General features: G+C 31.6%; 1 protein-coding gene across 1 annotated transcript; it reads left to right on the top strand.

Moving 5' to 3' along the window:
- Positions 1-11,680: 11,680 nt before the first annotated feature.
- LOC132069473 (MYB-like transcription factor EOBI) lies at positions 11,681-15,894 on the top strand. Its single transcript, XM_059462816.1, has 3 exons — positions 11,681-11,876; positions 12,601-12,730; positions 15,004-15,894. Exons 1-3 carry the CDS (start codon positions 11,744-11,746, stop codon positions 15,731-15,733), a joined length of 993 nt encoding a protein of 330 aa, XP_059318799.1. The 5' UTR covers positions 11,681-11,743; the 3' UTR covers positions 15,734-15,894.
- The last annotated feature ends 604 nt before the right edge of the window (positions 15,895-16,498 follow it).

The following is a 16,498-nucleotide window of genomic DNA, read 5'->3' as shown; positions in this document are numbered from 1 at the left end:
CTTTGTGACTTTTTTTTTTTTTTTTTTTTTTTTTTACAAATACATGACACAGAGTCTCTTTTTTATATTTGTTGGACTTTATTTAGGTTTTAGACTTTGATAATTTGTTGAAATCCAGCTTAGCCATAGCAGATGTTTTTTTTTCAAAAAAGAAGAAATATAGTGTGGTTCAAGGGACATCAATTGTATATGTGACATTTATATTTTTGCTGAGATTTTAATGAAGTTACTAAAATATAAAGATAATACGAGCAAAAAATAAAAATAAAAATTTATACTCTACTATTATTAGTAGATGTTATTTTCAATTAAATTATACAAAATATATTGAAAATATGAAGAAAATTAATTACTTTTTTTAATGTAACTAAACTTCCTTTTTTTGCTTCAAAAATTTATGCAATGAGAAATGTCATTTTTTTTTTCTTTTGTTAGTTTAAGTGGAATATTATTTATAAAATGCATATTCTAATCATTTTCTTAAACACAAATGAAGCTTCAATGCTTCATGATTCATTTAATCATGTTTTTCTATACTAAACAAACATTGCATAACCTTTTTTTTTAACCCCCAACCAAAAAAAAAAAAAAAAAAACTATACTAAAAATATGTAAAAAGTTTACTACTTTTTGTCACAGTTTGTTTGACATTATTACTGCTTGGAATATATTTTTCAAACATGTTCTCAACATTTTAACTACTCCATCAAATTTAGATCATAGTTCCTTTTTTATGTAAATTTCAAAATGTTAAGAAACTTATTTATGAACTAAAATAAAAAATTGAATTGACTGACCATGTAGTGATTGCACTATTTATTTGTAGCTAGACAAATGGACTATAAGCTATAACTTGCATTGTTCGTTATGTTATCATTTAAAAACTGGGTAATATTTAAGTACACATGCATTAGATTTAAAAAAAAAAAATTATAATACCACAAATAATATCCGAAAAAGCAAGTTAATTTTGTTAACCATGAATGATATAGCTAATCAACTCACAAACAAACACAACATGCCGATGAAAAGATTCAAATTTCAGTACCGTCAACAAATACTTTAGATAAACAAATTGAATTAGGCAACAACATCTAATACAAACAAACACCAATTTTATTTGATTAATTTTCAAAGCTTCACTCAAAAGTCAGACCAATTAAAGCATATATAAGCTACTTAGAGAACTTTCAATCTTTGTGTGCAATACATGTTTTAATTATGGCCTAGTGATGTATTTCTTTTACTCCGTTGGTCCATTTTTACTTAACGGACAATAAAACAAATGACAATTTTACTATATAAATTTTTGAATATAAATAAATTCAATGTGTTTTGGGAACCATTGGAAATGACTATAGTTCATAATAAGGGTAAATTATGAATTATAAATTTTATCTTGATTTATTAAAATCGACATTCAATTTTTAGTATAATGGACAAGTAAAAGTGGACAGTCATAATAGTTGATATTATCACAGTACAAAATTTCTTAAACGTTTTAAAAGGACCTCAAAATTTTCTTAATTTATATGTGGCAACCTAAGTACTCCCTCTGTCTCAATTTATGTCGCACTTTTTGGATTTCAAAATTCAAATAGGTTTTTCTTTGATCGTATTTTATCATAAATATTTTAAATTATCAAATATTGTGACTTATAATACCTTTTACGTAGTTTTCAAATATGTAAGTATTATTTCAAAAGATTTAAGAATTTCATGCCAAAATTCACGGTTAAAATTAAACTTCTTTGACTATCGAAATTTCAATTATGCACATAAATTGAAACAAAAAGAGTAATAAAGAAATATAATAAAAGCAAATGAGGCATATGAAGTACATATCACATCACCGGTAAAATGGTTAAATAATATTTTTCTTCTTCTCAATTTATGGGAAGATGTTTGAATATGAATTTTAATACTTGTGGTCTAAAGTAAGTCATAAATTTTTTGTGATAATAAATCATTTTAACTGAGAAATTTAAAGTTAAATTGTTACGAAATATGAAAAGATAGCATTCTTTTTTAGACTGATCAATAAAAAACAAGAGTGTCACATAAATTGAGACGGTAGAATAATTGATTATTGTGTTTATATCAAGTTAATAAGTATATAACACTCTTCTTAACATAAATAATATCATTACAATATACTCCTTTATTTAACTTTTTATTATATTTTAGTTTGATTGAGCATAAAATTGAAATGACATAAGATAATATTAGCTTCTAGTTTTAGTAGTCTTTGAATTGTTGGAGGGTGAAATTTTTCCAAAATATGAAAAAGAGAAAATATGTATAGTTCTATTGAGGCGGCGGAGTGTAATTTACATTTACCCACTTTCTTCAAAATTTTACTAGAGGGACAACTAAGGGACTTTTTGTAGTCCTCACAAAAGTTTCCAATAAAATTTTAAAATTTTCAATTAATTATTTTTAGGTCCTAATCTTATTTTTTAAAGTCAAATTTACTTTTTGTTCTTAAGGTCTACATTTCAAAAGTTGTCGAACCTTTTTTCTGTCTTTTGGTTTTCTATTTGGTGCCCGGTATCCGCATTTGAGCTCGATTAATCCAGATAACTCATGTTGCGTAGCGGCCATTGGGGGGAAGTGCTCCCTTCAAAGATTTTTCCATACCCAGGTTTGAACCCCTGATCCCTGATTAAGGAGGAGCAGCCCAATCCGCTGCATTAGTTCTGTGTTTGTCTTAAAAGTTCATTAACTATGTATAGATTATTAATTTAGAACTAAATAACTTTAAAAAATTAGGATCTAGAACTTATAAACGTCAAATTCTGGCTCCACATTTGATTTGAAGTAAATAATTTCATCAAAATGAAAGTTAATTTATTAAAGGAGTGAAATGAAAGTTTTGCTTTTATATATTGAAAATCTACTTATATGAAATTTAATTGTTACTAACATAAATTATATTTTTTTAATTAAAATATCTACTTTTATATCTCAGGTTTGGCCCAAGGTTCAACGCGAGCCTCACCTAACTAGTTCTGATTGATTAATAAAGAAATCAAAGACCACAAATGAAGTTTAAAATATTGAAAAATCTCTTTGCTTTTGTACCTCCAACACCAGATAAATAAAAGGAAGAAATAAACATAGAGAAGTATTTCAATTACATAAGTTTAATCAGTACTGCTTGGACAAAGCCGAAATTCAATGTTCTAAGTTTTGGCTGATTTATACAAATATCCCGTCTTATGATTTTAAAAAGTTGTGCAAATATATAATTTTTGGAGAATTACCCTTCTAATAATGTTAGATTCGGATCTAATGCTCATATATTGCTTAACCTTAGAGATAACACATTAGATTTTCGTCTAGCGTCCGTAAAACTTACTAAATTTTAGTTTTTCTCATAAGATTTTCAATTTGCTCAAAAAAGATCTTTTTATAGTGATCCAAAAGGTGCATAAATTACAAAAAATAAAAAACAAAAAAATTGAAAAGATCATTTTCCAACCAACTATGCCAAAGGGACAATCGGCTAAAATTTCTGTAACACTAATTGAAAAGATAATTGTTATCACACACAGTGACACTAATTCTTGATTTGTTTCTATTTGAGAGGGCAATATAATCAGGGGCGGATTTACATGGCGGTGAGGGTGTTTACCCGAATACTCTCGGCAAAAAATTACTGTGTATATATAGGGTAAATTTTTCGTGTTTATGTACATATATTGACTTTTGAACACCCTAAACAAATACAAAAGGTTAGCTCAAGTGGTTCAGGGTGTTCAAAATTGTCTCTAGCATCCTAGTTTTGATCTCCAGGGACAACATAGTTTTTTATATTTAGCTTTTGTTGTTTTTTTAATCCTATGAGTGAAAATCCTGAATCCGCCTCTGAATATAATGGTTGTTGAGGAGCATCATGTAAGCATGAGGACCAATGAATTGTCCATTTACTATTTATTTTAACCAATAAAACCATCACTTCAAAGTTCACCAACCATTGTTATCATTTCCTCTTTCTTTCAATAAAAAATTAGTTGTATTTTTCCTAGAAGACAAAATCCATATACTTGGCTCAACTTCTTTGCGCTCGTTACATGAAGCACGTAACTGCTTTTTGGTGAAAGAAAAGACTTAATAAAATGACAATTTCGTTTATCAATGTCTTGAAAGTAATAATTCGTCACCATGCTCAGATATTGGTGCGGATTTAGAAATCGGATTCGTCATCACGTGAATCTTAGGATTCGGAGATACAGACAGGACAATGGATACGGGTATTAATTAAGATATACAACCAGTAAATGTATGTTTGACTTGTATAAGTATGCATCTGACAATTAACTGAGGTTATTTAATTAAAGTTAGTATAATCAACTCTTTCTAAACAGTTAATATTTTATTCATAAGTTATCTCGTTTAATAACAAAGTGTTCTATACTTTATGTGTAATTAAGTTATTTGGTGTCTGTGTCCGGACATGGTCAAATTAAGGAGCTAGCTTATTGAGAAAAAATAGTTTTTGTTTTGTCACATATGGCAGCAGGGCAATGAATACTTATCCACAACTTATCATGTATAGTTAAATGATTCAATAAAGTGAAAATGTGATTTAATTAACCACACAGGTTAAGTATTAGAAGTCTATATACAAATATAAAACATGCATCTATTGATTTGATATGAGCATTCGGTATGGATAAGTTTTTAATGTTCTACAATATAACTATATACAGTAGTGCATCAAAATCTCTAGCATATGACTAGAAGCAATGTATCTAAATCTTTTTAAGTACGGAATGACCGTACGTAACACCATTACCTTGTAGAACTGGAAGTAAATGTGACCCTCTTCTGTTAATTTTAAACTAAACAATTGATCAATGTAAAAAATAATTAAGAGTAGGCTTCAGATGAAGGGAATATATAGGGGTCCAGCAATAGGCCTAGAGAGATTAAACTTCCAATAGTGGAAATGAGGGTCTAGGATGAGATTGACAGGGATATGATGAGATTGACTAATTATGTCTCTAATTACCTACTTATATTATGAAACATCAATGTAACAGTACAAAAGATTACTGTTAGAAGCAGTAAGGCAAGTATCACGAGGACCACATTTTAGTGAATGAGCTTGTGGTAGGGACATTCCATCTATGAACAATTAGTTTAAGAGGTTAACTTAACTTTTTATCTATGTACATTGTGAAAGAATTTTGCATTATTAGATTATCTAAAAATAATCATATGTAAATATGTCTGTAAAAAATGAGTTTAGGATGATCATGAAAACTCATCAAATGTTATGCAATCTGATTAGACATGTTACTAAAACAAACTAATTATATTTTGTCGTTGTTTTATTAAGGTTGGTTGGTCGCCCAAAACATAATTCTTATCCCTTTCCGTCGGTTTTGTACGTACTCATTCTCATGTTTAATATTTTCTATAACCTCAGGAACTATCTTTTACAGCTGCCCCCTCGCCCTGACTTTGTCGACCAACCTGAAATGTTCAGACCGTGAATTCCCCTTTTAAGGAGCAAAACTTAAGGTCAGAAATCCAAAACTATAAAGTTCTGCAACTAGATAGAGCCAATGATGATTCATATCTTGGTTATTCAGTATTGAAAATTCTGTGATTTTCGTGAGAAATGCTAGAGAACCTGTCGAAAGTCTTTGGCTTGCACGACGCGTCCTCTCATTTTCTTCAGCTATAAAAGATAAGAATAGGCATTTTATTCTCTTCTATCACTTTATGCATTGGAGCCCGACTATATCCGGATTCACACCGCGTAGGGCTCCATTCGGGAGAAAGCGCTCCCTATCAAGGATTTTTTCATACCCAGGGCTCGAACCCAAGACCTCTAGTTAAGGGAGGAGCAGCCCCATCCGCTGCACCACATCCTTTAGTGGCTGATGGTTTTGTTGTTAATGCTTCTGATACCTATTTTATTCTAAAATGATAGGATCAGATTGTGTGATTATGACTTAATCGTGATATTTATTTTTCCAAATGTTAGAGGACGTTTCATATCCCGTCCTTTACTACCGAGATATTGTTTACTACCCATATATACCGGTAGAGATTTCTCTTGTCAACCCACCGAAAAATACTTCTTCTCTTCTACATAAAAGTTAATATTCTTCTGATTTCTGGGCAATAGTTTGTGCAATCTCCATACTTCCAACCACTAGTGCAGGTGTTCGGGAGTTGTTGTGAAACCCTGGAGAGCGTACTGGGCTAAACGATTTGCACCGTGGTCGCTCCGAAAATCGCATTCAATCCAGTGGCTTGCCATGATACAATAGTGGTTTCATAATTTGTTTTCTTGTTTTATTTGTTACTGATCTATATTGTTATCAATTTTTACTAACATTTATTTATTTAAAAATAAGATAGATTATCTACTACAACATATTAAAATATATTGATAGTGTAAAAAGCTTTTAGCAATTACAGTATAGGAGTATAAGTTAAATCTTAAATTAAACCAAACTAACCACGGTTTTTAAAGCCAAAGCCCTTGTGTCCTTTCTCAGTAATTACTTTCTTAATCATTTGGTTGACCCCATGCCCCCCTCGCCCTCACTTCTTGCCCCCCCTTAAAGCTAAGAATAATCATTCTGCCTTTTATTCACTTTCTTCTAATAAGCGTCTTTTTTCAAATGATTTGCATATTACTTTCAAATTCAGCTTCCTAATAAGCAAATTCATTCACATCAGATATGGTGAATGATTTGCATCACACCAGCAGATCCTCTCCTTTTCATAATCATCGTTATGTTTGCCTTATTATTTAATAGTAAATAATTAATCAAAAATTCTTTGCGTATTTCCACATGTAAAACATGTCAATACATGTATCCGATTACGAATATTAAATTATTAAATACATTCTAATGAATCCTCGATTGTAATTAGGAAAGTTTAAAAGTTTAAGATTTTTGAAAGTTACAATACCAACTAAAAATTGTGGTTAAATGGCTTTCGTGAATCTGTAAAGTGATTAATTAATGGAGGCAACTTTTCATTATATAGTTGTGCTGGTCTACCATGGTTCTTATAGTGTCTCTTTATTTTTATTTTTGGTTACACCAGAACAAGCTAGGAATTGATTTGAAAGAATCTTGTCCAAATTAAGTACAGTGTAACATTCTAGAAATTGTTGAAAAAGGACATCGTAACGGTTGGTTTTGAAGATCCCGCTTAAAATTTTTATGATGGTTGTCAAGGAGATAAGAGGTTGGACGCTTCAAGAAGTTACAGATGGTGAAGATAATATAATTTGTCGTCGATTGGGCCGGGATTTCGGTTTATTATTAACACATGGAACCCTTGCCTATGAGGTAGAACCTATGTCTAATTGAGCAGGTTTACTGTATTGAAATGTTCCAACTCCCAACCTCCTGCCTCACAGATATAATTGATTTATCTTCATAGTTTATGTGTAATGGGCAGCATAGGTCATTTGAAAAAAAAAAGGGAAAAGGCTCAAATATGCCATCCAACTATCGAAAATGGCTAATTTATGCCACTCGCCAATAGTTTGGCTTATTTATGCCATCGAACTATAGGAAATGACTCATTTATGCCATCAAACTATAGAAATGGCTCATTTATGCCACTCATCAGTAGTTTGACTCATTTATGTTATCGTCCGTTACCAAAATGACTCATCCATGCCTATTTTTCATTAACGCCGGTTTTATAATACCAGATATGACACGTGGCCTCCAATTAGAGGTCTACGTCGTTTAATTAAACTAGCCCAATTTTAAATACCAAATTAATAAAAAATCCGACCCATACACCTTACCCACCCACAACCATAATCTAGTTGGAGGCCACGTGTCATATATGATATTGTAAAATCAGCTTTAATGAAACATGGCATGGATGAGTCATTTTGATAACAGGCGATGACATAAATGAGTAAAACTATTAATGAGTGGCATAAATGAGCTATTTCCTATAGTTTGATGGCATAAATGAGTCATTTCCTATAGTTTGATGGCATAAATGAGCCATTTCCTATAGTTCGATGGCATAAATGAGCCAAACTATTGACGAATGGCATAAATGAGTCATTTCTGATAGTTGAATGACATACTTGAGCCTTTTCCCAAAAAAAAAAAAAAGATTATTAAGCGGGCTGAAAGTTCAAGACCACCCTTTAAGGAGGTCATTCTTGCAAATTGCCCCGTGACATCTCAAAATCAATTGCTAACAGATGTGGTGAGATGGAATTAATTTCTCAAACCTTAACTAGAATTCTTGAGTTCGAATATTTGAAATGGAGAAACTCTTATCAGGAACGTCTCACCCTCAATGAATCTTACACGGCGCAAAAATCTTAATTGATCGCAACATTAGATTCCAGATACATACATGATTAACCCCCTGCTCCCACATAAAAAAACACTTCAAAAATGTGAATCAGTGTACTGATGAAATCATTTCAATTCCAGAAGGAGAATATGTTTGGTTAAGACTTTTTTGAGCAGTCGGTATAAAACAGCCTATAAAATGCACAATTGGAAAGGTGATGAAAGCCGAAATTATAGACAAAGTTGCTTCACTTTCTTGATTGAAACCCAAGGCTGAAACTAAAGTTATCCATAAATACATTAAGTTGGCAAATTCCCATCACAGAGAGGTGAGGAACTTTTTAAAAATAAGAAAAACAACAGTTTTCCTTTTCTAATTTTGTAAAAGAGTTGTCAAGGTAGGAGTAGCCTCTGTGGTGGACAAGATGAGGAAAGCGAGGTTGAGATGATTCAGGCGCGAGAAGTTGGTTTAGCAAGAGTTAAGAGAGGTAGAGGTAGGCCGAAGAAGAACTGGGTGATTAGACTTGACATGACGCAGCTTCAGCTGACCTAGATGACATGACCTTAGATAGGAACGTAGGGAGGTCGAGCATTAGGATAGATGGTTAGTAAGTAGCTGAGTGTTGTCACACACTATGTGGGAGAGGCAGGGAGCTATCACCCTTCTCTCCTTCCTTTTAGTAGAATTATTTAGTTATCGCGTAGTTTCTTATTCTCCAATGTGTATTATTATATATGTTGTGGCTCTTGTCTTGTATATTGCTAATTTGTTGTTTTATTTTTCTTACAATCCTGCATTGGTACATTTTTTTTGAGCCGAGGGTCTAACGGAAACAAACTTTCTGCCTCACAAAGGTGGGGGTAAGGTTTGCGTACCCTCCCCAGACCCTATTTGTGAAATTACACTGAGTATGTTGTTGTTGTTGTTGTTTTTGAAAAGAGTTGTCAAGCTAGCTCACTTTCCAAATAATCACTAAAAAAAATCACTACACACGTTTCTCCTAGTCATAAAGAGTAAGTCGAGATTGGCTCGAGCTCTGAGAATGAAAATTTTCTTCATGATATTAGAAAGCGTTTTATTTTTCGTATTGAGCCTACTCGACACGAATATCAAATTATTTGGGCTTGTGGGCTTCACATACCTGATAATTAAAAAAAAAAAAAAAAAAAAAAAAAAAGGTAATCTAGTGTTTGCTTAAACTAATTTTCTCTTGTTGAATTCCTAACATGGGAGTGTACCACACTGATAAAGAGTTGAATTTATGTGTACCAGTAGTGTATATGACCTATAACAAGAGGTAATTATTTATAATAATTCTAATCTGATAACCTAAAAATATACTAAATAACCTGCTATAGTGATTAGAATATATTGATATATAGTAAAAGTTCTTTACACTATCGCCGGTTGATATTAAAGGAACCTGGCATACTTGCAATTCGAATGTAAAGTCACGTATCGTATAATTAATACCACATTTAAGCTATATACACCGTCAGTATACCAACAGTGCATCTCGAAGAGTCATCTATCAATAAAATAAAGAAGAAGAATTATTGCTAAAGTATTGTCATGACCCCACGTTAATTAGTGGTCACATGAGAGGCACATGCTATTGACACTTCAACATAATTATACTGAAACTATTGTGGAACGGGTATTAACGAAAATTAGGTTTTTACTTCTCTTCCCCAAATTCTTCTTCTTCTTGTCAAATTCTCTTCTCACCTACTCTAATTCTCTTCTAATTCTTCTTCAGCAGATCTGAGCTACAATGGAGCTCCAATCTATCTTCCATTTTCGTGATTAGCTTAGTTAGTTGTAATCACAATTTAGTTTTATCAATATATAGAAAATTGTCTCAAAAACTCTAGCAATTTTCATTTAGTACGTCAACTTCTGTTTTGTGTGATTGAGATCATAACAACTATTTTTGTATTTAAACATGCGTGATGGCTAAACTATTTTCGTATTTAAACATGTGTTGTTGCTAAAATGAAATAAAGCAGGAATATTATTTGGGATTGCCTTTTAGAGGAAGCAATAGTCCGACATTTGATTTGGAGAAAATGAAGGTACAAATAAATTGATTAAAGAGGAATAGTAGTCTAATCAAGAAATTAACGTAGAGAATTTGTAACAAAAAAATAAAATAAATGACGTCAATCTAATTAATGCTTTTGACGTTTTCTTTCAAGATCCCAAATTATGAAGCAAGCAATGTGATGATTTAATGGTGCTTCATTGATTTACAAGATTCTTAATCATGTTTGAATTAAAATTGCGTCCTTAGATACGCTCAAAACTAGAATTGACAAAGTATACTTTGAAAAAATTGCTCAATCTTTGTAGTAATACATTAAAAGAAAGAAAACAAGAAGCCCACTATGACTTCGTTTGTTTATAGTAGCACCAATGCATGGTTGTGTTGGCATATCTTGCTTGCATGAGGAAATGTCTACTAAATAAATATTTCTATCCGAGTTTAAATTTTATACCTTGATACATAGTATAAACTTGATAGCATAATAGTATTCCACATTATCAGGTCATCCAACGAATATTTGCAGGTAACTGCGCATTATTATTTAATTATATTTTTTTTATTAATTATTTAATTATATATAAGCGCAATTAGTCGCCCCATATTTGGTCTAGTTCATGGTAAGAGCAAAAAGGCAGAGGGTCGAGCTCATTATCCTCTGAGGTTTGGACCATGGGCACATATATACTAGCACTTGAGGATTTTTATGTAAGAAATTTTTCCACTATAAGTTATTTATTTTATTTTCAAGATTATAAATCCACTTCTTCTTAAGAAGATTTACCTATAGATATATATCATTTGATTGATCTGATAATGTTAAAACATTATTTACATTGAAGGAGTATATAACTTAAACAATAGGATTTGTAACTCCTAAAAATAAAAAAGTAATTTGAGTTTAAAAATTCTTTGCATCGTTGTAACTTAAAAGTAAGACAAGTGACGTAGACTAAACTGTGTAAAATTTTCATTACCCTTTTTCCCACTATGATCTCACAACTTACGTACGTGACTTGTGGTAGAAAAAAAAGAACACGAAAAAGATAGCTAGGGTACTCGAGCGAACAAGGCGGCATGGTTGAAGTACGTGAAAAATGTTAACTATTGGAGTTTGTTACAAAATACACAATTTGTCTACGTAGAATAAGACATAATAATAATGGGATTCATTGAAGACTTATTGATACACACAAAGAAAGGAAGTTGATGGAACGTCATTTTAGGGTTAGATGGAAACTACTGCAACATGGGGCCAAAGTGACTAGTAGTATTCATGTCGGCACTCTTTGCAAGATCATTTTATGGATTATTTATAGGAAATGGAGATTGAGAACACACTAATCACTTTGCTTTTTACTAATTAAACAAAGAGAGAAAAAAAAAGAGATGGGGCACCATTCATGCTGTAATCAACAAAAGGTAAAGAGAGGGCTTTGGTCCCCAGAGGAAGATGAAAAGCTCATAAGATATATTACTACTCATGGCTATGGCTGCTGGAGTGAAGTCCCTGAGAAAGCTGGTCTCTTTTCTTACTTCTTTGAACATATAATTAACTCTATATTCTTCTCTGCATTCTACATCTTCATCATGATTTCGTTAAGTTACATATAATATCAGTCTGACAGCGGTGGAGATAGGATATTATCGAAGGGTTCATTATCTACTATATATATGTAAAGTGTGATTTTTCAACGAACCCCATTCCGCTTCTCTAGCTCTGCTAGTGGCAAATCTAGACTTGATGCATCGGGTTCAACAGAACTTGATCGCTGTAGTGTCTAGCTCAGATTATACATGTGTGTGCGCAAAAAAATATTAATAGCACACACATATAAAGAGTAGAATCCATTGGCTCTAAATACTGAACTCGTCATTGTACTATATAATGTACAATATTCACAAGACATAACAAAACTTGTGTTAGTGATATTTGTTTCCATTTGCCAGAAACCACATTGCTGACTAATTTTTTTTAAAAAAAACTCATTTATTGCATTGGGAAAGGAATGCTAGGTTGTCAATGGGGTTTGAATTTTCTATTTTAACTGTGAATGGCAGGAAGCACACCAAGGAGCTAGCCCTCAACCCCTCGTTGAATGAAACTTCGTTGTTGCTACTATTGTTTTTTCTTTTATTTTTTTTAATTGATTAATTAATGGTGGCTTTAATGTGGTTTTATGCCCAATTAGTTTAGAATATTGAGGCGTAGTTGATTGACTGACGGATTGTTTTGGGTCCTATAGGGCTACAAAGATGTGGAAAGAGTTGTCGTTTGAGATGGATCAATTATTTGAGGCCTGATATTAGAAGAGGAAGATTTACCCCTGAAGAAGAGAAGTTGATTATCAGTCTCCATGGAGCTGTAGGCAACAGGTTAATTTTCTTAATACTAAAAATGTCCCACTTTTTATTTTATTGTTTAAAATTAAAACTTTAATTTTCAATTTCTAGTATTCTAGCTAGCTAGTTAAACTTTCTTTAGTATTTTCATATATGTAAATTGCTCACAACAACGTAATTGTACAAACCAAATATAAGTCTTCTTAATTTGTACATATTAAATAATTGAATCAAATAAGTACTCTTGGTTGTGAAGTAGTGAAACTTAAGTATTCACTCCATTTAGCAACTTGGAAAAAATACTCCTTTCTACTTATAGATTATGTTTTACTTTGAAAGCAAGATTCTTATATTATAAGATATTAGTTTATTAAGTTATGTGCATATGACACACACAAAAAATGCACTCAGAATTAATTTCATTGTCAAAGCAGTTTCTAAAAAGGACGTTAGAGAGGCAACATCAGATGTTTTCAGTTGATAATACTCAGTTAACTAATGAAACAGTTCCCTCTTGATTTTGTACTGTATTTTATTCTCAATTCGATATTTAATTAGTCATAGTTTACTAGAGTTCACGGCAAGTTGTCATTGAGAACACATACTGGACCACTACTTCAATAGAACCACCTTATTTTTGTTCTCCCTTTCTTTCGGTATACGTAACCTTATTTCTTTTTTAGTCCATTTTATAATTATAAAAAAAAAAAAAAAAAAAAAAAAAGGGGCTCCGGTCTAAATTTGAAAATGATTAACTCAAACATCTCATCTTACCCATTATGACAAGTTTTTATAGCCACGAACAAGTAATGATATGCTTAAGACCACAAATTTTAAAGGGTAAAGGGTCAAATATATCCCTCTACTTTAGTTTATTGCCTAACTTTGCCCTCCATTAGCCAAAGTAGTCAAGTATACCCCTCCGTTAGCCAAAGTATACACATATACCCTTGAACAGATGGAAATCCCCAAATCAGCCAAAATTTCCCATTTAACTAAAATTACCCATGCCCCATAAGTTAGACCCGGACCCAAAAAATAATTTCCCCACACCCTAATATACCCCCCCCCCCCCCCCCCCAACAAAAAAAAAAAGCTACAGAAATTAACTTGTAAACCTGCAAAGATACTCGATTAGTCTCCTATTATAAGACAAATAATTTCTTCTCTCGTTTCTTCTTAACATAAATACTATGCAAATTTATTCTTAGAAATTAAGAAAAACAAGTAAAGCTAAAATTTAAAAACACATAACACCAGTAGGAATAACCACGAACATACTCAATTAATCGCACTATTACTCGATAATATTTCTTCTTCTTAACATCACAAATTTCTGCTAAAACATTAGAATACACACACACTTGCAAATCAATAAAAGCTACACACACACACACACACACACACACACACATATATATATATTGATTATACAAAAATGAAACGATGATTAAAACTGATAAATTATCTGCAACTGAAAAACATTCAACGTGATGATGAAATTAGCTTCGATAGAGAAAATAGTTTTACTGATAAATAGTTTTTGTTTTTTTAGTTTCAAACAAAAAAATATACACTGCAAATTTGTGCTTAGAAATTAAGAAAAATAAGTAAAGCTAAAATTAAACAACACATAACACTACGATAATATTCTTCTTCTTAATTAACATAGCAAATATTGCTTAAATTTAAGAAACACGATCACTTGCATTTTATTTTATTTTTAAAAAAACTACAAAAATTAATTTATTTTTTTAGGGTGGGGGGGAATTATTTTTTGGGTTGGTTCGGGTCGGGTCTAAACTTATGAGGCATTGGTAATTTTAGTTAAATGGATAATTTTGGCTGATTTGAGGATTTCCATCAATTCAGGGGTATATGTATATACTTTGACTAACGGAGGGCAAAGTTAGCCATTAAACTAAAGTAGCGGGATATATTTGACCCTTTACCCAATTTTAAAAGTCTATTTTTTTTTCTTAAACTTCATACTCGATCACATAAAGTCATACAAAATGAGATGGAGAGAATATAGTAACTTATTTTGGTGTTGAAAATGGATTTAGCTTATATACATTGTACAATGCTAAGAAGTTTTACAGTATTAGCATATTTTAAAATGTTGTATCATGTATGTAGCAGAAACCAGTCTTTTTTTTTTTCTGAAGTTACTGAACACCCTTTTACACAAGTATTATAGTTTCTTGTAGTTATCTTTTCACGTGATTTGATGGTGTAAAAATTCTTTGAGACTGTTAGTCAATTAAATGTTCTGTTTTGTAACATTTCCTATGTAAAAATTATAGGTGGGCACATATAGCAAGTCATTTACCTGGAAGAACAGATAATGAGATAAAGAATTACTGGAACTCATGGATAAAAAAGAAGTTAAAAAAGCCTTCAAAACCATCAACAAACACAACTATAACTGATCATCACCAACAACAGCAGCATCAAAGATCTCCATTGGCTAATTATAACGCAATTACAAGCCAACAAGATATATTCTTTACACAAGATATTGGAACAAAATCTCAAGTGCTCCTCCAAGATTCAGCCCTGTTCACTTCTCCAAACCAATTATTCTTTTTCGACAGTGGTTCACTCGACTCTATGACAAATGTTATTAATGATGCCACAAACCGAAGTACGAATAATGCAGCTTTATTTCAAGAAACATCAGTGTTAAACTCAGAGTTTTGCTGGCAAGTTGATCAAGTGCAACAACAGCAACATCAAGTACAGACAGCATACGCGATAGGAATGGATTCGAATTATTTGCCACCGTTGATAGAGAGTATGGTACCACCCATGGAAATACCCCATAGTAGTAACAATAATTTGATGGTGGAAGGGCAAGGAAATAACAATCAATTGAATGAATGGAGTAGTCAAGTGGACACACAACAATGTTGTCCAAGTTATCTATTTTGGGATCAAGAAAATGAACCACTTGGAGGGGATCATGAGATTATAGATCCAAGTACATCAAACAATATGGGACAAATTTTATCTTCTTTTCCTTCTTCTCTATGATTGCAACTTCATGAGAGTGAAGATTGAGTTTTTTTTTTTTTTTTTTTTTTTTTTTTTTTGAATTATTTCGGAAGGTTTGTTATTAATTGAGTTGTGAGATAGATAGAGAGTGAAATGAAAGGTGTTTGCAACAGCATGTTAATTAAAAGTGTTTCTTTGGACATATTCTCATAATTAAAAGAAAGGGAAATAACATTGAGTTTGATGAAAAATGCTTCATTTATCCTTTAATTCACCTATTCTTCATAGTGTTTTAGTTATATATTGTATACATACATGCACACACATCAGTCTAAGAAACTTTTACACTTTTTTTTTTTTAAAGAAACTTTTACATTATCATATCATATTTGCATGTTATAATAGGTAATTTGTCTTGTTTCCAACGTTTCAAATTTATATTTAAGGAGGCTTACGCGTAGATATCATTTGAGTGAGTTGATAGTATTAAAAATCCTCTACACCAGAGCAAATATATGTTGCCCCAAGTGGTATTATAGTCGAAATTATTTACTAGATAATAAGCAAAATGAAAATACCAGATATAAATATTAAAAATGTCAATGCTTGTTATTATTGTAATTTATTCATTTATTCACTTTTTTCAAATTTTGATCCCGCTGTTGAAAAATCCTACATAAACTATTATTTCATGAAGGAAAACCATTTTACGCAAAGAAGGGGCGCATTCTACATTATTACTAATATAAGCTTCCCGTCGACATGGTTGCTAAGTAGGCGTTTGGACATGCGATTTGAAACCAT

This window comes from Lycium ferocissimum, chromosome 9 (genome assembly GCF_029784015.1).
Source record: "Lycium ferocissimum isolate CSIRO_LF1 chromosome 9, AGI_CSIRO_Lferr_CH_V1, whole genome shotgun sequence".
NCBI lineage: Eukaryota > Viridiplantae > Streptophyta > Magnoliopsida > Solanales > Solanaceae > Lycium > Lycium ferocissimum.
This window is presented reverse-complemented; position numbering and strand designations above follow the sequence as displayed.